At 48.0% G+C, this 27,838-nt stretch overlaps 1 protein-coding gene across 2 annotated transcripts; it reads right to left on the bottom strand.

Annotated features, from left to right (window-relative positions):
- Positions 1-825: 825 nt before the first annotated feature.
- dcaf8 (DDB1 and CUL4 associated factor 8) lies at positions 826-27,045 on the bottom strand. Of its 2 annotated transcripts, none has more exons than XM_033042646.1 (13): positions 26,841-27,045; positions 16,521-16,606; positions 10,057-10,778; positions 8,087-8,227; positions 7,371-7,465; positions 6,778-6,888; positions 6,549-6,621; positions 6,356-6,413; positions 4,334-4,441; positions 2,752-2,882; positions 2,194-2,313; positions 1,917-2,033; positions 826-1,801 (listed from the first exon to the last, which is right to left on the bottom strand). In XM_033042646.1, the coding sequence occupies exons 2-13, from the start codon at positions 16,567-16,569 to the stop codon at positions 1,685-1,687; spliced, it is 1,842 nt and encodes a 613-aa protein (XP_032898537.1). In that variant the 5' UTR covers positions 16,570-16,606; positions 26,841-27,045; the 3' UTR covers positions 826-1,684. The 2 variants fall into 2 exon arrangements, with proteins under 2 accessions (XP_032898537.1, XP_032898536.1); XM_033042645.1 differs by lacking the exon at positions 26,841-27,045 and adding an exon at positions 26,142-26,369.
- Between the last annotated feature and the right edge of the window lie 793 nt (positions 27,046-27,838).

Raw genomic sequence — 27,838 nt, 5'->3', positions numbered from 1 at the left:
TTTGTGGCAATGAATTTCACAGATTCACCTCCCTCTGGCTAAAGAAATTAGCTATAGATTCACCTCCCTCTGGCTAAAGAAATTCCAAATTCCTCCTCATCCCCATTTCAGTGAACCAGTTGATGTGGATGGATTTGGAATTTTAGAAGCCTTTGAAGGGTGGTGCCGAGATTATTACAGGGGAATTTTGGGAGTCACTGCACTGACATGGATTGAGGAGTTGAATTAACAGGAAACACAAGAGACTGGGACATCTTTATTTTTTTGGGGGGTGGGGGGGGCAGGTGGAAGTGCGATGGGGAAATAAAAATCTGTTCCAAAACCCAGTTGCTCAAAATGATTGGTAAAGATCAAGTGCAATATATTCAATGGGTGACCGGCTGCGAGGAGGATATGGGCAAGCAACATGAACACGCAAGAACTTGGTGGATGGAATATAACCAGGGCATGCACTGCTCAAATGCAAGAGAACGTGTCCGTGTTCAAAGTGCCTATTGGTCCATCTGCATTCCGTTTCATTTGTTTTTTGCTTCCCCAACACTGAAGAAGGGTCTCGGCCCAAAACAACACCTATTCCTTCTCTCCAGAGATGCTGCCTGTCCCGCTGAGTTACTCCAGCTTTTTGTGTCTATCTTCGGTTTAAACCAGCACCTGCAGCTCCTTCTTACACATCAATACTCTCACCCCTCCTCGCCAGGCAGAGAGGGCCTGTACCTTCTCACCCTGCTGGGCGGTGGTCTCTCACCCCCTCCCCTCTCTGCGGGCAGAGGTCCCTTGCCACCAGCCCCAGGTGGAAGGGATAAAAAAAGAAACACAGGAACCCAGTTCATTCAATGCGGTTTTTAATTGCAGTCTAAATTCAAATCCATCAAAATTGAGAACGGGCAAAAACGCATAAAGCAACAAGCTATACCCCGTCACGGCATCTGTAAAGCATTTTTCAAACCTGCTGTTTGACGCCCCCCCTCCCCCTCCCTTCCCCATACCCCAAACTGCAGGCTCAAAGAGCGGGTACACAATGAAACCCCGGACATGCCCTAATGGGGGTAAGAGGGTGTGGGGAGGGAGGGAGAGGCTGCAGGAAGGATCCTCACCCCACCTCCCAAACTATAAACAGTTTCTCAACATACAACTTTTTAAAATAAATCCCCCCCACCTCCAAAACCATAATTGACGAGCTTCGCAGGGACGGGCGTGTTTCTGGATATACAAAACTTAGAAAGTCGATCAGAAAAATACTGTGGCGATTTGCACGGGTCAGTAACCGAGCGAGAGAGAAAATGAAGGCGAGAAAGAGAGAAGGGAAGGAGAGAAGGGAAGAGAAAGAGAAAAGAGGGGAGAAAAAAAAGAAAAAGAGAGAGTAAAGAGAGAGACTGTGAGAGGGGGAGAAGGGATGGACCAGACAATGGGAGAGCAAGGAGACAGGAGATGCATGAACACACACACAGATACTACCACCCCATTGTGAACAACTCACACACACACAAACAGGAATAGTCAGTGTGTCAATGCCAGTGTGCAGGTCTGTGATAGCGGTCTCCCTCTGCCTGTCTCCCTGTACATCTGCCCTCACCGTCTTAGTGTCTCCCCGCCCCTGTAGAGAGTTGTGCTGCCAGCCCCCACGACGCCTCCCCATCCGTCCGAGAGCATCTGTGCGGTGTGTGGGCGTCTCTTGTCCCCTTCCTCAGGAGGGCATACATTGGACCCGGTCGGGTCCGTCCTCCTCCTCGTCCGATGTTTCCGAGGAACTTGACGTATCGTCAGATTCATCCTCCGGCGCAGAGATGGGCTCCCTTCGCCGCTTTGGAGAAAATATAAACGCAGAGTTAGAAACAAGGACAAGTCTAATCTGACAGTCACCAACCACCTCTCCTCCTTCCGCCGTGCCATGCCGTGCCCGGCCCCATTGCACTTACCTGCCGATGTCTCCGCTGGCGCAGGTGGTGCATGAGGAACCACAGCATGTGGCTGTCAAAGAGTTCAGTATGTCGCAGGCAGTCTTCATCCCGTTCCCGCTTGTTCCTCTTGATCACCTGTGGAGGGAGGGAGGAAGGGGGAGGAGTGGAGAGAGAAATCAGAGCAAGAAAGGAGCCAAACAGGGTCGGAGCAAGGGGCGTGCAGTGTTAGAACGTAGAGCCCGTGAGTCTCGGCCCAGCTGGCCCCAGCGGGTCTGTGCGTGGGGCGGACCCTTACCTCCGTCAGACCCGATAACCCGTTGCCCGCTTCCGAGGTGGGGGCCCAGATCTTGACGTCATGGTCGAGGCCGCTGGTGGCCAGGACAGGCAGATGTGGGTGCGGCTCCAGGCAGTTCACCTGGAATAGGGGTGAGGGGAGGAAAAGATAAAGAGCGAGAGATGGAGCGTTAACTCAGGAACCAGATGGTGGGGGCCTGCGCATGCTGAACTCAGCCGTGGGGGGGGAGTGAGCAAGCACAACGTGGCCAAATGAGGGAGAGGAGCGCAGACATGCGACGTGGGGTGCAGTCGAGGACGGGCGCACCGTGCAGCTAAGTGAGGAGGGTGGGGCGCACAAATGGTGCACGGTCATGGGTCTTCTGAAGCTGAACCAATTGCTTTGACAAGTACTGGGAGGAGGGGGAGAAGTGCTCGGTTGTCAGAATATTTAACACCACTCCCCTGACGTTAGGCCATACCCAGTTCCCACCCAGACTGTGGGACGTGGTGGAGGTGGACATGGCCTCTTGAACGTGCGGTGGATGACTGCGTGGGTTGGACGGGCTCTGGAACTCACCACTCCCCCCTTGTCGCCCTCCATGAACTGCACAATCCGGCACGACAGCTTCTCCCACAGGAAGATGTGGCCGCAGTCACTGCCGCTCACCACATACTCGCTCTTCGGCCCATAGAAGTTCACGCCTTTCACTGGATGGGCACAAACAGCGATCACAGACCCCTCAGGGGAAAGGTTGCTCTATCCCGACAAGTGAGCACCAGGCTCACCTATGAACCATCCATCTTGTCTCCCTACCACCACGTTCTCCTTTCCAACACTGATACGGTCCGCTGCTGATGCTGCAACTGACCCTACCTAGCAGTTTCTGAACACCCCCCTCTGTGAACTAAAGTTGTCCCTTGGCTCTCATCTGCCCATCGCCTTCATCGTTCCCAAGTCCCCTGACAACCGGAACAGCCTCTGCGTGCACCCTCCCTGGTTTTAATTCCCTCCATCTCATTACTTAGTCGCATCCTAACCAAGGTGAAAACAGCCCCAGCTCCTCCAGCCCCTCCTCCCGGGACCACCTCTCCGTATTCTCTCCAAACCACCACATCTTTCCTCTAGTGCGGCGCCCAGAACTGGACACGACACTCCAGTGATTTATAAAGGTCCACCGAGATGTCCGTGCTCTTGTCTTCTGTATACCGAACCAAGACACCCAACGCTTTATTCTTCTTTTGGCAAACAATGCGTATATTCTTTCTCATCGCTTCCCTCTTGAAACACGAGTAAACCATTCAGAGCCTGTTCCACCAGTCATCACGATCACTGCTGTTCTTTACTCTCAACTGCCTTTTTCTTCACAAACTCTAAATTCCCTCAGTGTCCAGAAATGTATCTACCTTTTTTGGAATGAACTCAGCAACTGACCCACCAGACACTAGACTCTAACCTCAAGACAACCCTCCACTACCACCCTGACTCTTTCCACTAAACCAATTTTGAATCCAGTTGGCTAGCTCACTTTGGATCCCATCCTAACCTTTCCAGACTAGCCTAACGTGCAATCCCTTGTCAAAATTGTCCGTGTAGTCGAAGTCCGTGTGGATAACATCTATTGCCCTACCCATGTCAACTTCATCACACCTTCAAACATTTTGTCCTGACTGTATTGCCAACCCCAAAACCCAATGTCCCGCACTCAATTTGCAGCCAGATCTCAGCACTACAACTTTCCTTCATGCCTTTGCGTTTAAGCAAATCTCTGCATCTCCATTCTTCCTACTAGAGTACACAATCTCTACCTCCACCAGCATTATACTCAGTCTGCCAGATTTTTGCCTCCTCTCTTTGTAGTTTAGCTTGCTACCCTACCATCTTGGTATCAATAAGCCTAACAAGCTTGCACTCAGCCCTTTCATCCACGAGATTGTTGTAAGACTGAGGGACCGGTAGCCCTCCAGTAGTAATGGCTCACCCCACACTGCCTTCTGTAACTGTATCCCAAGCTGTCTGAGCTAATAAATTACCTCGAAAACTTCCCGAATGTCAGCAGGTCAAGCCAATTCAGTCAGATCTACCTGATATTCCACTGGATGTATCATAGAAAGGGAGGTGCACAAACAGAAAGGGGGGAGGGGGCAGAATGACAACTTACCTGTGGCGTTATTCCGGTGACCTTTGTAGCGCTTGACATAGTCAGCTCCGTCACTGTGAAATGAATTGAAGAGATAGATGTCCTCATCGTTGTAACTCGCCAACAAGTCTGCAGAAGATAGAGAGGACATTTATTGGAGACATCTCAGCACAGCAGCAATGAGGACGAGGCAGAGGCTCATCTCTTTGTGGATTGTGCATTTGCAAAGACGGCCTGTAGAAGGATGCAAATGTTCGTCCAAAACAGCTGTTTAAAGCGGACTCTTTGATCTGTGGCCTGTACTGAGGGAGGTGACCTAGACAAACATGTGGACTATACCCAGGGAAGCATGGAGAAATGACCTGGTTTAAGATTATACCACATGGAAGCCAAGGTGAGCTAGCCAACTGGATTGAAAATTGGCTTGGAGGGTAGCTGTGGTGAGATATTTTGTGGTGAGCTGTGGTGTGATTGATGGCCATAGTGATGGGTCCATTGTAGTTTGTTATCTACAGTAACAATTTGGATGATAGTGTAGATAACATTGTTAGTACATTTGCAGATGGACACCAAAATTAGTGGTATAGTGAACAGTCAGGAAAATATCCAAGTTTACAACAGGATCTAAATCAGTGAAGGTGGGCCTAGGAATGGAAAATGGCATTTGACTGACAAGTATGAGGTGTTACACTTTGGTGTGTCAAATCAGGCAGAACCTGCACAGCAAGATCCCAGTGAACCCTGGAGATTGTTGTATATCGAAGAGAACTATGGGAATACAGATGCATGTTTCCCTAAACGTGGCGAGTCAGGTGGACAGTGTGGCAAAGGCGGCTTTTGGAACACTTGCATAAATTGGGAAGTGAATGGCGTATAAAAGTTGGCACACCATGGTGTATCTCTACAAGTCATTGGCGAGACCACACTTGGAGAACGTGTCACTTCCAGTTGCCTGGCTTTGGGAAGGATGTCAAAGTTAGAAACAGTACCGAAAAAAAAAATCAGGAAGTTACCTGGATTTGTGGGTTTGAGTTACAGGCTTGGTTAGGCTGGGACTTTGTTTCCTTTAGGAGCAGAGAAGGCTGAGGGGTGACCTTATTCAATTGTACAAGATCATGAGTGGTGTGGACAAAGTGAACCTTTTCCCAGGATTCAAAAACTTGCAAACATACCTTTTAGGCAAGAGCAGAGGTTTAAGAGGGATTTCAGGGACAACTGTTTCACTCAGAGAGTAGCCCGTATCAGGAATAAGCTTCCAGAGGAAGCTATAGACGCAGACACAATTGTGACTTTAAAAATACATTGGACAGATATGTGGATAGGAAGGGTTTAGAGGACTAGGGGTCAAATGCAAGCAAAGGGGTCCTGTAGCTGGCATGGACAAGTTGGAGCGAAGAGCCTGTTCCCGTGTTCTATAGCTCTATGATTCTGTGATTATCAGGTTTGGTGAAGAAAGCTCTTTGTTCTGCCCAATAATTGCTCGACTTTCAGTGCGAGACTTCGTACAGGAATACTGCCAACTGGCACCTTCAGGGTGCAGGCGATGTGCTGAGGGACACACTGGAGCTCAGTGCAGCCAATGCAGTCTTTGTGGGGAATCACAGGTCCTTCTGCCACCAGACGTTGAGGGACTAAACCCTTTAAAAACACCTCTCAAACACCATGTTCTGTATCCCCAAAACAATCCACATGGTGGCAGTGGTGCTCTGTTTATAGAAGCTACTTACATTACAAATGCATACAAGTAATACTACTTTAGAAACTGAACCGACTACAAATGCAAAGAAAGGCATGCACCATTTGTTTGTGTTTCTTCCATATATTTTTATGAATAAAATTATTTTCAAAACATATCAAAAAGGGGGAAATCTTTGCAATTCCTTCCTTTGCAACCTTGCACCCCAATTGGTTCCGTCTCGATATTGATTGTCTCATCTGCCCTCTGCTCCAAATCTCCTACCACGTGAGAGATGCCAGACCACTCGTCTTGCTTCCCCTTCCCTGCAGCCCATCATCACCACCCACCAGCTCCAGCATGCTCACCTGAGCCATCGTGGCTGTAGACCAGACAGGTGATGTTGGCTTTTGAGTCGCTGTTAACCTACGGGGATGAGAAGGGAAGTGTTGGAAAGAGTTGCGAGAGGGTGAAGTGGGGAAGAGATAGCAACAAGCAGAGCCCGTGAGTGCATCGCCCGCGCGCAGCCAATGTCGGCATATGGAGACAGCGAGCAATTACCAAGTGATGGGGGCAGAACTTTTTCAGGACACCATTGTTTTCATTCTGGTTTATTTTACGTTGATCGTAGATCCTGGAACAGCAACAGACACAGTCTCAGTATGTGCTCAAATGTGAGAATGCGTCACTATGTGTGGGGGGGGGAAGGGGGGGGGGGAGGGGGGTGTTGGAGAAGGGGAGAGAGACAGGTTGAGGAGGATGGGAGGGAAAGGTGGAGGGGGATACCCACCTAAGGAACTGGTCCCGGCCTCCCACAGCGAACTGGTGCGTGTTGGAAGGGTTGACATAGATGGTGTAGAGGCCCACCTTCTTGTCCTTCTCCTTGGTGACAACCAGTTTCCTGCAGGGGTTGGGGGTTACCAAGGTAAGTGCAGGAATACAGAGAAACCGCTTGGTTCAAACAGGTCATCCATCCAGTGGCCACAGACCACCCCTCCGGAGGGGCACTGGCCTGTCCCACTGCCCTATGCTCCTCAATATCAGCACTCCCCCAGTAAACTAACACTCCTCTGATGCCACCCCTCCCCTCGTATCCCAAACACACACTGTCCCGCCCCACAACTGCTTCCGACCAAGAACGGGATCCAGCCCCACTCCTCCCAAGAGACCTGCCACCACGCAGAGCCCTGCCCCACCCATTGACACCAAAGAGTTGCACTGGCCCACCACCCTAGCATTCCCACATCGCCTCTTCCCATGGACTACACTGCCTCCGACCCCCCCCCCCCTGCCTGGCAAATCCAGGGGCCCTGCCGTCACCCAGCACTAACTCAGCACCACTGCTCCTGCTGATAACCGCCCACCGTGACCTCCCCTACTCACGATGCCGGCCTCTCCTGGCGCAGGTCGATGGTGAAGACCACGGCATCTTCCCCAGCCGATAGGAAGGTGCAGGGAGAGTCCGGCTCAAGCGCTAACTGTAAGCACAAGAGAATCCGCCAATGTTAGGCAGCCCACCTGCCCCCAATGCCCATCTTTGCGCCCCCCCCCCATCCCGCCACACCCCTGGGAAGTTTGGGGCAGTGGGCACGCATTAGTGGGAAGGACCAAAGGACATGTGGACACTAGGGGCTGATCCTCATAGCAGTGGGCGGGGGAGGGAGAGGTCAAGTCAACAAATTCAAAAGGGCTTTGAGAGGGTGTTTCCAGGGAGACGGGCTTCACACCAGGAAGAACAGATGGAAGCGAGTGTTGGGCCTACATACTTCCTCCCACTCCGCCATAGAGGCCTCACAGGGTCGGTGCGGGGCTGAGAGTTCCCCTGATTGTGGCGTCTAGAATCAGGGGTATGGGCTCAGAATTTAAAAAACAGGATACAAATCTTCGCAATTTTCTCACCCTGATTTAGGCGAACGATTAATATATTTGGATTACGAGGGAATCAAAGCCTACAGGGTTAGGGCAAGAGAGTGGTGCTGAGGTACAATGATCAGCCGCTAATGTGTTGGAGCGAGAATGGTCCAACAGGCCTATATCTCTTACGTTACGAGCCATGCCGGAGTTAGGGGTGGGAGTAGGAGGGCGGAGAGAACACCAACCTTGTGCGCGGAGCCCTTGTGCTGCGCTACTCGCTTCGTGGACTTGCAGCACTCAGTGGCGGATAGCTCAGCGACACGGATCTGACCATCACGGGCACACATGGCCAACGTGGAGTCCCCACTGTTCGGCAGGAACTTGGCCTGGAGACAGAGGGCGAGAGAGACTCCACAATTATTCAACGCAGATGTAACACGGTCAACAGGACCTCCCCTGTGACTTACTGACCCTCATGTTGAATAAATCGCAGCTCTGTTCATTGGAAAAGAGTATGTAAACATAATAAAGCACCATAAATCCTGGAAGTTGAAACAAGGGACACAAAGTCATGTCCATAAGTAACAGGAGCAGATTTAGGCAATTCAGCCCAATAAGACTACTCTGCCATTCAATATTGTTTATCTATCTTTCTCTCTCAACCACATTCTCCCGCCCTCTCCCCATAACCCCTGATACCCTTCCTAAATCTCTGCTTTAAAAAGACCCAAAGACTTGGCCTCCACAGCCAAACTGTAGCAATGAATTCCACAGATTCACCACCCTCTAGATAAAGAAATTCTTCCTCATAATCTTTCTAAAGGCATATCCTTTTATTTTGATGCTGTTCTACTCTCCCACATAGAAACATCCTCTCCACATCCACTCTATCCACGCCTTACACTATTTCAATGAGGTCACCCCTCATCCTTCAAGTGCCTAGTGAGTACAAGCCCAGAGTCAAATCAACCGCTCATCATACGTAAACCCAATCACCCCAGGATCATTCTCGTAAACCTCATCTGGACCCTCTCCAATGTCAGCACATCCCTCACAACAACTCACAATACTTCAAATGTGGTCGGACCAGTGCCTTATAAAGTCTCAGCATTACATTCCTGCTTTCATGTTCTAGTCCTCTTGAAATGAATGCTAACATTGCAATTTCCTTCCTTACTACTGATTCAACTTGCAAATTAACCTTTTGGGAATCCTGCACCAACACTTCCAAGTCTATTTGCACCTCATATTTCTAAATCTTCACCCCATTTAGAAAATAGCTGACTCCTTTATTCCTACCACCAAAGCGCATGACCACACACTTTGCTGCACTGTGTTGCATCTGCCACTTGCTTGCCCGCTTTCCCCCAACCGTCCAAGCCTTTCTGCAGACTCCCTGCCTCCTCGAAACTATCTTGGTATCATCTGCAAAGCCACAATTCCATCAGACAAATCATTAATATGCAATGTGAAAAGTAGTGGACCTAACCCTGACCCCCTGCAGAACACCACTAATCACCAGCAGCCAACCAGAAAAAGTTCCCTTTATTCCCATTCTTTGCCTTCTGCCACTCAGCCAATCTTCTCTCCATGCTAGTATCTTTATCAAAGGTCTTCTGAAAATCAAGTAAACACGGGGAGGCACGGAGGCGCTAATGGTAGAGTTGCTGCCTGACAGCACCCGAGACCTGGGTTTGATCCCAACTACAGGCGTTGTCTTTATGAAGATTGTACGTTCTCCCCGTGACCGCATGGGTTTTCCCCCGGTTTCCTGCCAACTTCTAAAGACGTACTGGTTTGTAGGTTAATTCGGCTTTCGTAAAAATTGTAAATTGTCCCTAGGGTGTGGGATAGTGCTGGTGTATGGGGATTACTAGTCAGCATGGACTCGGTGGGGCGAAGGGCCTGTTTCCACACTGTATCACTAAACTAAACTTCCACTGACATTCCTTTGTCTTTTCTGCTATTTACCACCTCAAAGAATTCTAACAGATGTGTCAAGCAAGATCTCCCCTTCCTAAAACCACGCTGACTTTGAATTCGAATGCTCACCAGGGAAAGAACATCACATTGACTGCTCAGGGACATGTTTAGATATGAAAACACTGCTTCAAATACTCACCATCGAAAGTCGACGTAAACATCAGCCAACTGTGTTCTGCAACATTTTCTAACACCCGTGTACCCACCCCGAGCACCAGCCTGGCCTCCTCACCTGAAAGACATTGCTCTTGTGGCCACTGTCGAACTCCAGGACAGGCTTCCGTCGGGCCCAGTCCCAGATGACCACCTTCAGGTCGTCACTGCCGCTGGCCAGCCAGGTGCCACGACGGTTGAAGTGCAGGGTGTTGACACAGCCGGTGTGACGCTCCAGGCCATGCTGCAGGCGGAAGCGCTCTACGAAGGCCCGCGCCCCGCAGGCCCGATACATGAAAGCCCGGGGGTCCCGGCCGATGGCTCGCCCCCCCAGAGCGGGGGCTGGGCACCAGGTGGGGAGGGGCAGGGCTTCCACCTCGGAGTTCACCCAGCGCTCCAGGGCTGCCTCTTCCTCGGAGGAGTCCTGCTCCCGCTCTGCCTCGCTGCTTGCTCCACGTTTGGGACCACGCCGGCGCAGGTGGCTGGGGATTTCCACCCGGCCCTCCTGCATCTTCCTCTCCTCCTCCTCATCATCCTCCTCTTCATCCTCCTCCTCCTCCTCGATGGAGTATGTGCCCGTATCTCCCAAGGACTCTGTGTCATGCTCGTCAGAGCTGTCTCGCTCGGCCTGCCGCCGGCCCCCGTCCCCGGCTCCTGCCCGGCTGGCACGATCCCCCACCTCCGCTTCCATCATCTGCTCTTCCCCAGTTAGGCTGAGGCTCAGGTCAGATGCCTCCACCTCGATACCAGACGAGTTTTCCCGGGTCTCCTCTGTGTCTCCTGGGCTGCTGCACAAGCTGCCTGTAATAGGGGTGATGGGGGGGGGGGGAGAGAAAAGGTGGGGAAGAGAGGGCAAGGTCAGGGCTCAGGCGCTCCACTGCACAGCTCCCACACTTTTTGGAGCACTTGGGACAGCCAGAAGTTGTCCAACCCCTGGATCTGCACATACCAGCACTTTCCACTCATACCAGCAGGCAGTTCAGTCCCTCTCATGTACCCCAGCCAACAGTAACAGAACAGGTCACCCACCCTCCACCTACTCATTCCTCAGACTCCCATACAGACCCATCCATCTCTGCGACTTGATGGCTCCTGTCAGGTGAATGATCTGCTGAAGCAAACAGAATCCCGAGTTGCACAACAGAACACTGCAGCATCAGAAATAGGTGTCTGCACCATATCCCTCCCTCCACCACATCTCAGTGAGACCATGGCTCATCCAATCTTGGACACACTCCTACCTCAGTTCTTGACTTCAATACACCACGGAAATCTACCTGTGTCAGCCCCAGATATATACGGTGACCCACCTCCAGCCTCGGTGAATTCCATTGTAGCATTTAGCACCACTGTTTCGCAGCTCCAGTCACAGGCTCGATCTTGACCTTGCATGCTCGCCAGTGACCACGTGGTTTGCTCCCCCCAGTGCTCGTGTCCCTCCCACATCCCATAGACGTGCAGGTCGGTGGATTATCTGGCTGCTGTAAATTGACTCACTAGTGCAAGGGAAATCTGGGAAATTGATAGGAATGCGGGAGAAACTAAGATGGAATGATGGATAGTGGGTGCAGACTCGGTGGGCCAAAGGGCCTGTTTTGCTTGCAGTGTGATTCTATAACTCTTCTCTATGTGATACAGACAGCTCCTTACTCAGAGGTTGTCGCCTCGAATTCTACATTCCCAAGCAGTGAAACTCCTTTTATCCCCACTAGCTGTCCCCTCAGAATATCTTATTGATTAAGATCACCATGTTATGGTTTCCAATGAGCATCGGCCCAAACTGCTCAATCTCCCTTCATCAGATGATCCCTTGGGGTGGGAGATTGCAACCTTTACGTGATCCGTCCTGTTTCGACGAATGCAATCAACCTGGCGTGCACAATCAAATAAGATCAAATAGAACAAGTTGTCCTACAACTTTAGGCTGTGCACGCCATACACAAGAAGATGACCCCTTCATCCCAGTCATTGGCCCAGTCAACCTTCTTTGAACAACTGCCACTGTGCAGAACCAAGAAATCGACTAGCATTGTTTAGAAGGAGCAGATTTAGGGACACGCCTCCGGGACATTCAATGCAACAGTACGTTCAGTTAAACATGGCCTGGGGACTGCAGGGAGGAATTACAAGCACAGCAAGGTGAAACAGTCAGCAGAGTACACAGACAGATGCAGATAAACTATTCAGTGAGGTTATTCCTTGAATAAAGAACAAATTGTTTCACTTGACATAGATCTTCCCCAGGCCACAACTGAGAACTGTTGTAACCCAACTTAAATGTTGGCGGCACGATAAGAGAGTGCGCAGAAATAGAGAAATTAGCAGCTGGTTGATAGACCACATCAAAGCTGATGAAAAAGGAACAAGTTGCAGGGCATACAGGGTGAGGAAATGATCCTCAGAGATGCAACCCAGGGCAGCAAGGACCTAGTCCGACACTCGAGAGCAGGGCACTGAAACAGGGGCCCATTGCTCTTCTGTAACCATCCATAGTGTTTCTTATTACAGCAGCAGGTTACTTATCTATGTATTTAAGAAGGAACTGCAGATGCTGGAAAATCGAAGGTACACAAAAATGCTGGAGAAACTCAGCGGGTGCAGCAGCATCTACAGAGCGAAGGAAATGGGCAACGTTTCGGGCCGAAACCCTTCTTCAGACTGATGGGGGGTGGCGGGGAGAAGAAAGGAAAAAGGAGGAGGAGGAGCCCGAGGGCTGAGGGATGGGAGGAGACAGCCCGAGGGCTGAGGAAGGGGAGGAGACAGCAAGGGCTAACAAAATTGGGAGAATTCAATGTTAATGCCCGCAGGATGTAGACTCCCCAAGCGGAATATGAGGTGCTGTTCCTCCAATTTTCGGTGTTGCTCGCTCTGGCCATGGAGTAGACCCAGGACAGAGGTCGGATGGGGAATGGGAGGGGGAGTTGAAGTGCTGAGCCACAGGGAGGTCAGGTTGGTATTGCAGACAGAGCGGAGGTGTTCGGCGAAACAGTCTGGAACTCCCTCAGTAAAAAGGGGAATAAAGAGCAAACGCGACAATAATTGATGATGCATTCCACAATTGGAGTATGTAGAACACATACTAGAGACATTCGGCTCATCGATTCGACCTGGTCTTTATGATCCCCTCAAGCCTCCTACAATTATTTCTTTAATTGTGACCCTCCATTCCTGCTCCCCATGAATGTCTCAGCCATACCCTGCGGCATTCTCATCGCTTCCGGCAAGCTCCCCCAACAGATTACTGAAAACCTACATTATTTGGACTTGGTTGGACATGAAGTTCGCAGACGATTTAAAAATAAACTAGCCATATCATTGACAGCAAGGGAAAGGCTACACCAAGATAAACAGTAAAATTCAAATCATGTTGAACCCTCAGGACCTGTGGCAGCTGGACTAGAAAATATTGCAGATTATTGCCAAACACCCAAACATACTGTTAATTTAATTTTTAAAGAAATTGCACACAGGCATAATAAACGTTCCAGTTGTGTGGTAAGTATGGAGTCAGCTCCAGTAAATTCACAGGAAGCATATGAAATGAGGTTCAATCGAACCCCTACAGAATCAGTGGGATTTCCAGACAACGGGATAGGGGATTATCACCTTTTTCTGACAACTATCTGCAAACACATTTGATGCAAGGAAGCCCAAGGCTGAAGAAGGGTCCTGATCCAAACGTTGCTTATCCACATTCTCCAGTGATGCTGCCGGACTTGCTAAGTTACTCCAACAATGCGTGTCCTTTTTTGTAAACCTGCATTTGCAGTTCTTTCTGTCCAGCACAAGGCAAGGACTTATGGAAGGGACAAGATGACAAGGAATTACACAAGTCTGGGTTGGGTGTTGATTGCTTGTTGAGAGGAAATACACGTTCACTGATCAATGGCAAGAGGCCTGTTCTATTTAGACTTTAGAGAAACAGCATGGAAACAGGCCTTTCGGCCCACCGAGGCCAGGCCGACTAATGATGACCCCCTACACGCACACTATCCTGCACACTAGGGACAATTTACAATTTTTTAAAACCAAAGTCAATTAACGTACAATCCTGTACGTCTTTAGAGTGTGGGAGGAAACCAGGGTACCCGGAAAAAGCCCACACAGTCACAGGGAAAACCTAAACTCTGTACAAACAGCATCTGTAGTCAGGATCAAACCCGGGTCTCTGGTGCTGTTAGGCAGCAACTCTACCGCTGTGTCACTGTGCTTCCCTTTCCATTTGGCCTTTCATTTCTGCTTCTGCAGCTTCACTTGGCATTTCCTTTATCTGTTCTGGTGGTTGCATTCCCAAAGAACTAATATATTGACAAACACTATTTCTCTTTCATGGATTTCATTGATTCTGCTTAATTGTATTGAGATTTTCTAAACGTTGTAACAGCTCATTCAGCTGCCCATCTGCCGCCCTAAACATTCCCTCACCCCTCCCTAAACATTCATTGGCCATTTAGGCCTGCCCTACTTGGTGATTAAACTATTGCGGAAGATTCACCCCTTTGTTAACTGAGGCTCAGAATAAAAAAGCAGGGAGGGGATGTTGGAACCATGTGCATCACCAGATGTTGAGCTGTCTTCTGGAACTGCTGCAGTCATTTTGGTAGTGTCAGTCAGTTGCTTTTGGAGAGGGAGTTCCAGGATTCGGTTCTGGTCACGAAGAAGGAACAGGGATATATTTCCCAGTCAGGATGATGTGGGACTTGGAGGAGAACCTGCAGGCAGTGGAGCTCCCCTGCCCCAATTCTCTCCTTAGTGGTTAAGGTGATGGGTTTGAGAGGTTCTGTCGGAGCTGCCTGTGTGAGAAACCACAGTGCATTTTGAAGATGGTGCGTACTACAGCAACTGTACACTATTGGAAGAGGGATGAATGTTTAGGGAGGGGAGACGGAATGTTTAGGATGATGGATGGGCAAGCCGAGTGAGCGGTTAGAAAGTTTAGAAAATCTCAATGCAATTAAGATGCAACGCACCACTAATCCTTGCACAGAAACAACCCTTCACCATCACTCTCTGCCTCCCATCAGCAAGACTTGGATTTGGATCCAATTTGCTAACTTACCTTGGATCCCACAGGCTCTAACCTCTTGGACCAGTCTTCTACAAAGGATCTTATTTATTAAAGGCCTCATTCAAATCCACAATGACTAAACGATACTGGGAATATCTGCTCAAGGATATAGAGAGCTGGGCAGAGGTTTTTCAGCTGGAGACTAACACAGTAAAGTGCAAGCCCTCCACTTCAGTTGGAAAAATAGAGGAGAATGGTACCTAAACTGAGAGAGACAACAGGACATTAGGGTGCCTGAGGGATCTGGGTGTATGCAGACACAGGATGGTATCATGGGGTCAGCAAGCAAATCCCAGGGCAAGATTACCAAATGTATCACAGTTTGGTAATGTCAACTGCCCTGCCCAAGACTGCAAGAGTTGTGAATGCAGCCTAGTCCATCAAGCACACCACCCTCCAAGCCATCCACTCCATATATGCTTCACCACTTGCCCCGTGATTTGCTTGCTGACCCCACATAACATCCTGTGCTTGAAAACACCCAGATTCCTCTGCACACCAATGTCCCTTTGTCTCTCTCAGTTAAGGTAACATAACCAAGGATCATTCACACCCCAATCAATCCTCGTCCCCTTTCTCATAAGGCAGAAGATACAACAGCTTGAAAACACATACCAACAGATTCAAGAACAGCTTCTTCCCCACAGTAGACTCTTGAACAGACTTCTCTTTTGCTGGAGATGAATTTCCCAATTTTCCAATCTGCGGCCCTTGCATTTTTTAAATCTGCACTTTCTTTGCAGTTGGAATACTATGATCTGCGCTGTTTATTTCTGATGCACTGCGTGATGCACTCACATATGATATAACTTGCTGAGATATCACACAAAAGATAGCTTTCCACTGTAGCTCACTATTCATGACAAGAGCAAAATCAATACCAAAAAGGTGAAGGAGTGTAACATTAGGGACCTCTTGCTCCGATTGTATAGGGCACAGGTGAGACCACTTTTAGGACTCCTTATTGACAGAGACTATTCAGAGAAGGTAGATTCTGGATACGAGATCAAGCCCATTTCATGGGAGTTTAGAATGAGAGGTGAAACAGAGGAGGAACTGTGGTGGATTGACAAGGTGGCCGTAAAAGAAGTTTCCCCTCGTGGGGGAATCAAAACTAATGGGCTACCCACTTAAGTCTGGAGTTCAGAATTTGTTTTTGGTAAATCTTTGGAATTCACCCCTGGAGTGCTCAGGGGGCTGACCCATTGAAGGGATTTAGGACCAAACAGGGCAGATTGGTCCGGGAAAAGCAAAGTGGAGCTGTGCCAGCCCTGATACTGAAGGGCCAGTAGGTGGAAGGTTGAATAGCCCGGCACCTGCGCCTATCACTGATGGGAAAGTTTTGAGAAAACCAGGATCCGATTTACTTTCCCCAAAACAATGACCGACTCCCCCGAGTGGGACCTGCCAGTTCGAGGAGGACAGCATCAAGGTGATCTGAGCAAGCCGGGCCAATTGTAGACACCACCACCTACCGCTGTTGAGGTCCGATTTCACATCCAATTCTTCCTTCTTATCTGCCATGTTGTCTGTGTGCCTCGAAATGGCAGCCGTGCAGATCCTGAGAGGCAGAAGAAATAACAGGGATGAATGTTGGCATACGAAAAGGTGCTGGGTTTCAGCACCTAAGTTACAGAGAAAGGTGAACAAGATAGGTCTTTATTCTTTGGAGCGCAGAAGGTTAAGGGCGGACTTGATAGAGGTCTTTAAAATTATGAGTGGGATAGACAGAGTTGACGTGGATAAGCTTTTTCCATTGAGAGTAGGGAAGATTCAAACAAGAGGACATGATTTGAGAATGAAGGGACAAAAGGTTAGGGGTAACATGAGGGGGAACTTCTTTACTCAGAGAGTGGTAGCTGTGTGGAATGAGCTTCCAGTGGAAGTGGTGGAAGCAGGTTCGATTTTATCATTTAAAATTAAATTGCATAGGTATATGGACGGGAAAGGAATGGAGGATTATGGTCTGAGTGCAGGTAAATGGGACTAGGTGAGAGTAAGTGTTCGGCACGGACTAGAAGGGCCAAGAAGGCCTGTTTCCATGCTGTAATAGTTATATGGTTATAAAAATCCAGCAAACCCCAATCTTGCTCTAGAAGAAATGGAAAGGCCAATCGACCCCACAATCATGCTCCATGGGAATGTCAGGCTGCCATTTTGAACTCCAAGGCACCAGATAAGTTATGAGTCCTCTAATTTTCTTCGACCCACAATCCGTACAAACCATCGTCCAACAAAACCCATCATCACAACTTGGTAATCGCCAAAAGGATTTCCACATTGCCCCAACAACCCTTCCCACGCTTGCCATTCACAACTGCTCATAGCACACACAACATTTTGGCAGCAGAGGATACATTCATATTTGTTTCCCCCTTTGCAAGTGGGGGAGGGACAGAGGCAGTAAGAGAACTGGGTAGGAAGTTCCAGAGTTAGGCAATGGGACTGGAGATTGCAGGGCAGCACAGTGGCACATCTAGTAGAGCTGCTGCCTCACGGCACCAGATATCCGGGTTCGATTCTGGCTTTGGGTGCTGTCCGTTTGGAGTTTGCATGGTCTCCCTGTAATCACAAGGGTTTCCTCCAGGTGTGCCGGTTTTCTCCCACATCCCAGAGATGTGCAGGGTGATTGACCTCCGAATTGGTGCTAGTGCATGGGTAGTGGACGAAGTGGCAAAACATAGAACTGGTATGAATGGGTGATTGATGGTCAGCATTAACTCAATGGACCAATTCTCATCTCTCAAAACAAAACCAAATTACTACCGGTGGCACTTATTTAGATGGTTAATATTCAGGTCAAATTTGCTCCTCGTACCTTTGGATTTACAAACACGTAAAGCTCTTGCAGAAAGAAGCAGAAATAAGAAGTCTGAAGGAGGATCCTGACCCAAAACTTCACTTTCTCTGGAGATGTTGCCTGACATGCAGAGTTACTCCAGCACTGTCGTCGCTTTTTTTTCTCTCTCTACGAAATAACTATACATGCAACAACAATTACGTAGTGGGTTGGGGCAAGCACTGGAGAATGGCAGGGTTTGTTCAGGGGAAAGGGGGTGGGTGGGGTGAAGCAGATAGACCAGGCTCCATAAACAGGAGCAGAATGTTGCAGCAGGGAGGCAAGGCTGTAAAAACTGAAAATTGTGTCCACTGGAGATTTGGCTTCATTTCTGCTGCCAGAGGTGGTCCAGAAGACAGTTATGTTGCGCAGAAGGCATTACTATTCTTTGAACTTTATTTTGCCTTTCATTAAAGGTCTTTATAACTATCTGGTAGTTTGCAGTCAATGTCCACAATTTTGTTATTAAATCCTGGACCGTTCACTGGATTTGAATCGCAATTCTGAACGCTGCAGTTGGCAGCCAAAGCCTCCTGGCTAATAATCTGCAACATGACCATTGAGCCACAGTGCCCAATAATAGTTTGACTGGGTTCTGCAGATTCAGCTCAAGATGCACCTCACACAATTCGGTCATCGCATAGGGTGCTCCCTCTATGGTCCCCTCTACATTTGAGAGCTGGGTCACTGCCTTGCAGAACAGTTCTGCACAATCTGCAACTTTACTAAACAGTGGTTAAGAAGGAACTGCAGATGCTGGAAAATCGAAGGTAGACAAAAGTGCTGGAGAAACTCAGCGGGTGCAGCAGCGTCCATGGAGCGAAGGAATTAGGCAACGTTTCCCTTCTTCAGACTGATGTTGGGTGTGGGGGGGGGGGGGTTGTTGGGAGATGAAAGGAGAAAGGAAGAGGAGGAGCCCGAGGGCTGACGGAGAGCTGAGAAGGGGAGGAGACAGCAAGGGCTACCAGAAATTGGAGAAGTCAATGTTTATGCCGTTAGGGTGCAAACTGCGCAAGCGGAATATGAGGTGCTGCTCCTCCAATTTCCGGTGGTGCCCAGGACAGAAAGGTCAGATTCGGAATGGGAGTGGGAGTTGAAGTGATGAGCACACTGGGAGATCAGGTTGGTTAAAAGCGGACCGAGCGGAGGTGTTCGGCGAAACGATCGCCAAGCCTACGCTTGGTCTCACCGATGTAGATCAGCTGACATCTAGAGCAGCGGATGCAACAGATGAGGTTAGAGGAGATGCAGGTGAACCTCTGTCGCACCTGGAACGACTGCTTGGGTCCTTAAATGGAGTCGAGGTAAAGGGACAAGTGTAGCATCTCTTGCGGTTGCAAGGGAAAGTGCCCGGGGATGGGGTGGTGCGGGAGGGAAGGGATTCCATTTGGTCCTTGTATGCAATTAAAAAATCTCTCACGTAAGCTTTAATTTGCGCCCAACTCCTCATAGGCTGAGGAAATCCCCAAGCACTCAAGAAATAATTATATTTTTGGAGCAAATCCGGTGGTCCAATGAAGGAGGAGAGCCAAAGCTCCCACAAAATAGGCTATCAAGATTTTTAACTGATGTTTATCTGTTCCTGGCAAGCTAACTTCCCTGTCACATTATTGATTCTCAAATTTATTAGAGAATAAAATACAGAATGAAAAATAAACACATTTTACACACCCTGGACTGGATCTTATCTATCAAGCAGTGGTGATATGGTCGTGAGATGTCACCCGCAACAGGGGTCGCCTGTATGGTCGTGAGAGGTCTCCTATGGTCGTGGGAGGTCTCCAAAGAATCATAGTGTCTTTCTGGTCGACACTGAATTTTCAACATGTTGAAAATTTCGGCGACCTATCACGGGTGCCGGGAGTCGCCTGTAAAGGTCGCGTAAGTGGGACAGGCCCTTTAAGGTACAAGGAGAGACTAGATCACTTTTCCCTGGAGCAATGGCAGCCAAGGGGCGATCATATAGAGGTTTATAAAATTACACAGAATGCAGATAAGATGGATTGTCCGGCTTTTTCTCAAGCTAGTGCTATCCTAAACTAGATGGCACAGGTAGGAGAATGGTTTAAAAGGGATCCAAGCTGCACAATTTCCCAAACATTAAATGGTGGATAAATGGAACAAACTACCAGACTAAGTACCACCAGACTATGAGGTAGAGGTGGGTACAACGACAATATGTAAAAGGAATTTGAGCAGGTAGATGAGCAAGTAGGTTTTAGAGCACTATGGGTCGAACTCAGGCAGATGAGAGGGGTTTAGATAGGCATCACAGATGGGCTGGGCAGAAAGGCTCATTCCATGACCTACCTACTACCCAGAATTTTAAACCACTGCTCAGTCAACCCCCTCCCTCCACCACCTGATGGAAATAGAATCCCTGTCTCCCCTTCTCTCCAAGTCACAGGTGGATATGGGGAGTGTCCTGTAACCATCTTTCCATATAACCATATAACAATTACAGCACGGAAACAGGCCATCTCGGCCCTACAAGTCCGTGCCGAACAACTTTTTCCCTTAGTCCCACCTCCCTGCACTCATACCATAACTCTTCATTCCCTTCTCATCCATATGCCTATCCAATTTATTTTTAAATGATACCAACGAACCTGCCGCCACCACTTCCACTGGAAGCTCATTCCACACCGCTACCACTCTCTGAGTAAAGAAGTTCCCCCTCATGTTACCCCTAAACTTCTGTCCCTTAATTCTGAAGTCATGTTCTCTTGTTTGAACCTTCCCTATTCTCAAAGGGAAAAGCTTGATCACGTCAACTCTGTCTATCCCTCTCATCATTTAAAAGACCTCTATCAAGTCCCCCCTTAACCTTCTGCGCTCCAGAGAATAAAGACCTAACTTATTCAACCTATCTCTGTAACTTAGTTGTTGAAACCCAGGCAACATTCTAGTAAATCTCCTCTGTACTCTCTCTATTTTGTTGACATCCTTCCTATAATTGGGCGACCAAAATTGTACACCATACTCCAGATTTGGTCTCACCAATGCCTTGTACAATTTTAACATTACATCCCAGCTTCTATACTCAATGCTCTGATTTATAAAGGCTAGCATACCAAAAGCTTTCTTTACCACCCTAGGAAAGCTTTCTTTCCGTGTTCTTTCTGCCTAACACAGCGACAGCGGCCGGGCCTCTGGCATAAAGACCGGTCCTGTTGCTCAGAATGGTAAGGAAAAGAAGAGGAGGGCAATTGTAATAGGGGACTCTATAGTCAGGGGGTCGGATAGGCGATTCGGTGGACGCAGACAAGAGACCCGGATGGTAGTTTGCCTCCCTGGTGCCAGGGTCAGGGATGTGTCTGAACGGGTCCAAGAAATCCTGAAATGGGAGGGAGAGGAACCTGAAGTTGTGGTACATATAGGTACCAACGACATAGGTAAAAAAGGAGAAGAGGTCCTGAAAGAAGAATTTAGGGAGTTAGGTAGAGAGTTAAGGAGAAGGACTGCAAAGGTAACAATCTCAGGATTACTACCTGTGCCACGCGACAGTGAGAGTAGGAATGGAGCGAGGTGGAGGATAAATGAGTGGATGAGGGACTGGTGCAGTGGGTATGGATTCAAGTTTCTGGATCATTGGGACCTCTTTTGGGGAAGGTGCGACCTGTACAGAAAGGACGGGTTGCACTTGAACTCGAGGGGGACCAATATCCTGGCGGGGAGATTTGCAAAGGCTACTGGGGAGACTTTAAACTAGTATGGTTGGGGGGAGGGACTCAAATTGGGAAAGTTAGCAGTCAGTGTGTGAGGCAGGAGGCAGAGAATGGTAGCACTCTGACCCAAAAAGGGGAGAGAGAAGAAAAAGACAATAAACAGAGAATAAGAGAGGGTGGGTTTCTTAAATGTGTATATTTTAATGCTAGGAGCATTGTAAGAAAGGTGGATGAACTTAGAGCCTGGATTGACACCTGGAAGTATGATGTTGTGGCAATCAGTGAAACATGGTTGCAGGAGGGCTGTGATTGGAAACTAAATATTCCAGGATTTCGTTGCTTCAGGTGTGATAGAATTGGAGGGGCAAGAGGTGGAGGTGTTGCATTGCTTATCAGGGAAGATATTACAGCAGTGCTTTGGCAGGATAGATTAGAGGGCTCGTCTAGGGAGGCTATTTGGGTGGAACTGAGAAATGGGAAAGGGGTAGCAACACTTATAGGGGTGTATTATAGACCGCCAAATGGGGAGCGAGAATTGGAAGAGCAAATATGTAAGGAGATTGCAGATATTAGTAGTAAGCACAAGGTAGTGATTGTGGGAGATTTCAATTTTCCACACATAGACAGGGAAACACATTCTGTAAATGGGCTGGATGGGTTGGAGTTTGTAAAATGTGTGCAGGATAGTTTTTTTGCAGCAATACATAGAAGTACCTACTAGAGAAGGGGCGGTGCTGGACCTCCTGTTAGGAAATGAGACGGGTCAGGTGGCAGAGGTATGCGTTGGGGAACAGTTCGAGACCAATGATCACAATACCATTAGTTTCAATATAATTATGGAGAGGGTCAGAACTGGACCTAGGGTTGAGAATTTTGATTGGAGAAAGGCTAACTTTGAGGAGATGCGAAAGGATTTAAAAGGAGTAAATTGGGACATTTTGTTTTATGGGAAAGATGTGGAAGAGAAATGGAGTACATTTAAAGGTGACATTTTAAGAGTACAGAATCTTTATGTCCCTGTTCGGTTGAAAGGAAATAGTAAAAATCGGAAAGAGCCATGGTTTTCAAGGGAAATTGGACACTTGGTTCGGAAAAAGAGGGAGATCTACAATAATTATAGGCAGCATGGAGTAAATGAGGTGCTTGAGGAGTATAAAGAATGTAAAAAGAATCTTAAGAAAGAAATTAGAAAAGCTAAAAGAAGATATGAGGTTGCTTTGGCAAGTAAGGTGAAAGTAAACCCAAAGGGTTTCTACAGCTATATTAATAGCAAAAGGATGACGAGGGATAAAATTGGTCCATTAGAGAGTCAGAGTGGACAGCTATCTGCAGAGCCAAAAGAGATGGGGGAGATATTGAACAATTTCTTTTCTTCGGTATTCACCAAGAAGAAGGATATTGAATTATGTGAGGTAAGGGAAACAAGTAGAGTAGCTATGGAAACTATGAGATTCAAAGAAGAGGAAGTACTGACACTTTTGAGAAATATAAAAGTGGATAAGTCTCCAGGTCCGGACAGGATATTCCCTAGGACATTGAGGGAAGTAAGTGTAGAAATAGCAGGGGCTATGACAGAAATATTTCAAATGTCATTAGAAACGGGAATAGTGCCGGAGGATTGGCGTACTGCGCATGTTGTTCCATTGTTTAAAAAGGGGTCTAAGAGTAAACCTAACAATTATAGACCTGTTAGTTTGACGTCAGTGGTGGGCAAATTAATGGAAAGGATACTTAGAGATAATATATATAAGCATCTGGATAAACAGGGTCTGATTAGGAACAGTCAACATGGATTTGTGCCTGGAAGGTCATGTTTGACTAATCTTCTTGAATTTTTTGAAGAGGTTACTCGGGAAATTGATGAGGGTAAAGCAGTGGATGTTGTATATATGGACTTCAGTAAGGCCTTTGACAAGGTTCCTCATGGAAGGTTGGTTAAGAAGGTTCAATGGTTGGGTATTAATGGTGGAGTAGCAAGATGGATTCAACAGTGGCTGAATGGGAGATGCCAGAGAGTAATGGTGGATGGTTGTTTGTCAGGTTGGAGGCCAGTGACTAGTGGGGTGCCACAGGGATCTGTGTTGGGTCCATTGTTGTTTGTCATGTACATCAATGATCTGGATGATGGTGTGGTAAATTGGATTAGTAAGTATGCAGATGATACTAAGATAGGTGGGGTTGTGGATAATGAAGTAGATTTTCAAAGTCTACAGAGAGATTTATGCCAGTTGGAAGAGTGGACTGAAAGATGGCAGATGGAGTTTAATGCTGATAAGTGTGAGGTGCTACATCTTGGCAGGACAAATCAAAATAGGACGTACATGGTAAATGGTAGGGAATTGAAGAATGCAGGTAAACAGAGGGATCTGGGAATAACTGTGCACAGTTCTCTGAAAGTGGAATCTCATGTAGATAGGGTGGTAAAGAAAGCTTTTGGTGTGCTGGCCTTTATAAATCAGAGCATTGAGTATAGAAGTTGGGATGTAATGTTAAAATTGTACAAGGCATTGGTGAGGCCAATTCTGGAGTATGGGGTACAATTTTGGTCGCCTAATTATAGGAAGGATGTCAACAAAATAGAGAGAGTACAGAGGAGATTTACTAGAATGTTGCCTGGGTTTCAGCAACTAAGTTACAGAGAGAGGTTGAACAAGTTAGGGCATTATTCTTTGGAGCGCAGAAGGTGACGGGAAAGGAATGGAGGGTTATGGTCTGAGCGCAGGTATATGGGACTAGGGGAGAATACGTGTTCGGCACGGACTAGAAGGGTCGAGATGGCCTGTTTCCGTGCTGTAATTGTTATATGGTTATTATATGGTTAATGGACCCTGGGGCCCTACCTGCTTCATCAACCCCTCACCCCATAGGCCCTGCTGTTCACCGCGATTTACACACATGCACTCCTCTGTCTCACACACATTTTACAGGTGTCATCAAGTCTATGGGGTATATCTTTGTTCTCTCAGCCAGCTTACATAGTTCTGCATTAAATTTAAAGACACGACTGATTACAGATGCTGGAATCTCAAGCAAAAAGCAGACTGCTGGATGCATTCAGCAGGCCAGATGGCATCTGTGGAAATGGACAGATGACGTTGTAGATCAGGAACCTTCTTCAGACTGTGTTCCTGAGCCCGCTGGTTTTTTGCTCCATATTAAATTTCATTAGGTCCCACAAATAGCCAAAATGCAGCAGTCAAAATGTACATAGGAAGCTCCAACAACCAGAAGTCTTGCCTAGAACAGTCACACATAGATTAAAAAAAACATGTGATTGTCATTAGCTGCTTAAGAAGGAACTGCAGATGCTGGAAAATCGAAAGTGCACAAAACTGCTGGAGAAATTCAGCGGGTGAGGCAGCATCTATGGCGCGAAGGAAATAGGCAACGTTTCGGGTCAAAACCCTTTTTCACTCCGAAGAAGGGTTTCGACCGGAAACGTTGCCTATTTCCTTCGCTCCATAGATGCTGCCTCACCCGCTGAGTTTCTCCAGCAATTGTCTATTGCGACTAGCTAATGTTTCCTGGACTGAAACCTTTACAATTAACCCATAATGCAAAGTTCTGTTGACAATTAGATCAGCCGTGAGCTGACTAAATGGCAGAGCAGGCCTGAGAATCTGAGTAGCCCACACCAGTTCCTGACCCCCAATTTTAAACTACAATCACATAATTGACCTACTTACTATCAGCGACATACTCCAGAACTCCACCTGGTACACTTATATATGCCATACAGGTGTCCCAGAATGATTCCACCAGGCAAGTCCTGCAAGACCAGGATGTAGCTGCTACTAAACAAACAGTTGGCCCCTCTCGGTGAAGCTGCTCGCCCTACCAGCCAAACTTCTGCAGTGCTCCCAGGACTTGAAACAGAGACACCATGTTCAGGAAGTGACCACACCAGAAACCATGTTGTAAGCCCTCCAGACCACCTCCATGAACGTAGGGACGTCATGGTGAAGACCATGCCAACCCTTCCCAGACTGGCCAAGTAGTCGCTCCCTGCGACTTCCACTGCTACCCCAACCCACTCCTCCCTATTAACATCAAAAAGTTATGAAAGAGTCAGCTGGAGTTGAGCCAGCCAACCCTTCCAGCCAATGTCCTTGCCAGTGATCCCAGGGCAGGATGAGGGTGAGCACCAACAGGAATTGACCTTGTTGTCCATCCCAAAGGGCCCAATGGTCCCAGTCCCTCCAGCGAATCTCCTGTGGTGGCATTCCCAGAACAGGAGGCAGTAACCCTGGCAAAATCCTCACAGAAGCCCCAGTGGGCACCGCATGAACACACCAATCCTGCTCTGGGGTTACTACTCTGAGAGCTGGAAGCAGAGGCACCACAGATAGGAGAAAAGGTTGCCAAGTACTTCCAGAGAACCTGCCAGCCATCCCATTCCCTGGCCAGCCAACCACCCATAACTGCGCTCCTCAAGCAGGAAACTGGAGGGCATCATACAGGAAGTGACCCTGCCAACCTCTGCCAGACCAACCTGCGACCACGACATGACCCTTGGTCCTCAGCCCAGGTCGGGACACATGTCAAGCATCATTAAACGGTCAAAAGCAGAGACATCGCCCCAAACATACCTTCTACCCCCTCCCACAACACTCCACTTCTCCACAGGCTTCAGCACGGATATAATTGTATTTTCTGCTGCTGTGCGTCTTCTGGAAGCTTCTGGGGGCTTTAACCCCTTCCCCTAGGGCCCAGGCCTGAGATTCCAACTGCTCTGCTTGTTGTTGTTGTTGTTGCGTTGTCCCTCCGCCGCCATCTTTGTTGCGGGCGACCTGGCCCCGCCCCCTCCCTTCAACCGTCGCCTGCCAGTAACGCTGATTGACAAGCGGCCCCTCAAAATGGTCGCCTCAGTCAACAAGAGGGCGCAAGGGGAGGACAAACAAAATGAAAATAAACTACAGGAGTCTGCCCGAAGTCTGAAACAAAAAACCGAAAGATATGGGAATACTCAGAAAGTTAGACATCATCCGTGACAGAGAAATAGAGCTAATAGTATCCGTCCAGAGTTAATGGCCGGGATATTGATGAAGAGCATCGCCCCTCAACAAGATGGCCGGGTCCCTAAAAATGCCCCTCATCAAGATGGCCGCCGATCGAAGTGATGCCCCCCAACATGGTATCCTAGCCCAATTACGTAATTAATTTTGATGATACAAGATAACATTCGCTTTAGCACAGCTATCGAGCATTTTCACATGTGAAATAATAATTAAAGAAGACGGTAGAATCGAAGGAGATGAAGCATATTAACTGTCAACAACGAATATTACTTTCCCGTTGAAGTCTCCTTATTCCCTTCTTCTCGGTCCTCTTGCCGTTCTCTTTATCCCTTCTTTCGCCGCTGGGAAACATCAGCGGCGCAATATATTTTGAAACTGGCTAATTCTGTTAAAAGTTCAGTACAACAGGTCTAACCGTCGGAGACAAGCAACGTCACTTCCGCTGTCGGCCAGGCCGCCATCTTTGTGCCGGTCAGGGGGTCCGGTTCAATTTGCCCGTCAATCATCAATCAACTTTATTGACATATGTTGATCGTAACGATTTCACGAACGAAACACTCTGCTTCATGTTGAATTGTATTTAAATTTGCTTGCAATACTCCGTGAGAATATTTTACACGGCAGGCGGAATTGAGAAAGCCTCCGGAGCACTCACAGACCACTAGGAAAAACATCACATCCTGTTTACATTCACGCTGCCATCTTTGTTTCCCTTTTCGCATATCCTCATCACGACAGGATTACTTCGTGTCTCTCACACTTAATGTTATTGATGAGAAATGTGTCAACAGAGGCAGAGCTCAGCTGAAATGCAATGTTTCCTCCCATTACAATGTACCCCTTTCAGACCAACGCCATATTTCACCTAAAGTATAGGATTTTCATAATCCCTTTCACAAACTCCACAAGGTGCTTCAATCGCTGCGAAAACAGCTTTCACAGATAAACTACATGATACATTCATCTCGTCTTAAAAAGAGGAGCCGGTTTAGCGTCTGTGCTTTCCAAATCTGAGGGATAAGATATGTGCATTTGGATAGATGGGCTGATTAGGGATAGTCGACATGGTTTTGTGTAGTGAGATTGTGTCTTACGAATTGCATTGACTTTTATGAAGAAGTAATCTTGGTTCTTCTTGGTTTCTTGGTCCTCCAAAATACTCCAACTGAAATTTAAACTGGAGGTGGTGAAGGGAGGGATTAAGCCAGAAAGGGTTATTGGGAAGAAAGTGCTTCCCAATAATCAAAAGGTTGATGAGGTCAAAACTG

Source organism: Amblyraja radiata, chromosome 24, assembly GCF_010909765.2.
Source record: "Amblyraja radiata isolate CabotCenter1 chromosome 24, sAmbRad1.1.pri, whole genome shotgun sequence".
In the NCBI taxonomy this organism is placed as follows: Eukaryota; Metazoa; Chordata; class Chondrichthyes; order Rajiformes; family Rajidae; genus Amblyraja; species Amblyraja radiata.
Note: the sequence above shows the minus strand (reverse complement) of the source record. Positions and strands in the feature narration are given on the sequence as shown.

Bases quoted from the DNA above. Each gene is read 5' to 3' on its own strand.
- dcaf8 (XM_033042646.1), bottom strand. From the start codon at position 16,569: ATGGCAGATAAGAAGGAAGAATTGGATGTGAAATCGGACCTCAACAGC. The intron at 4,442-6,355 runs GTGAGCATGCTG...TATCTTCTGCAG, and splicing joins CTACAGCCACGATGGCTCAG to ACTTGTTGGCGAGTTACAAC. The intron at 1,802-1,916 runs GTAAGTGCAATG...TTTTCTCCAAAG, and splicing joins GCCAGCGGAGACATCGGCAG to CGGCGAAGGGAGCCCATCTC.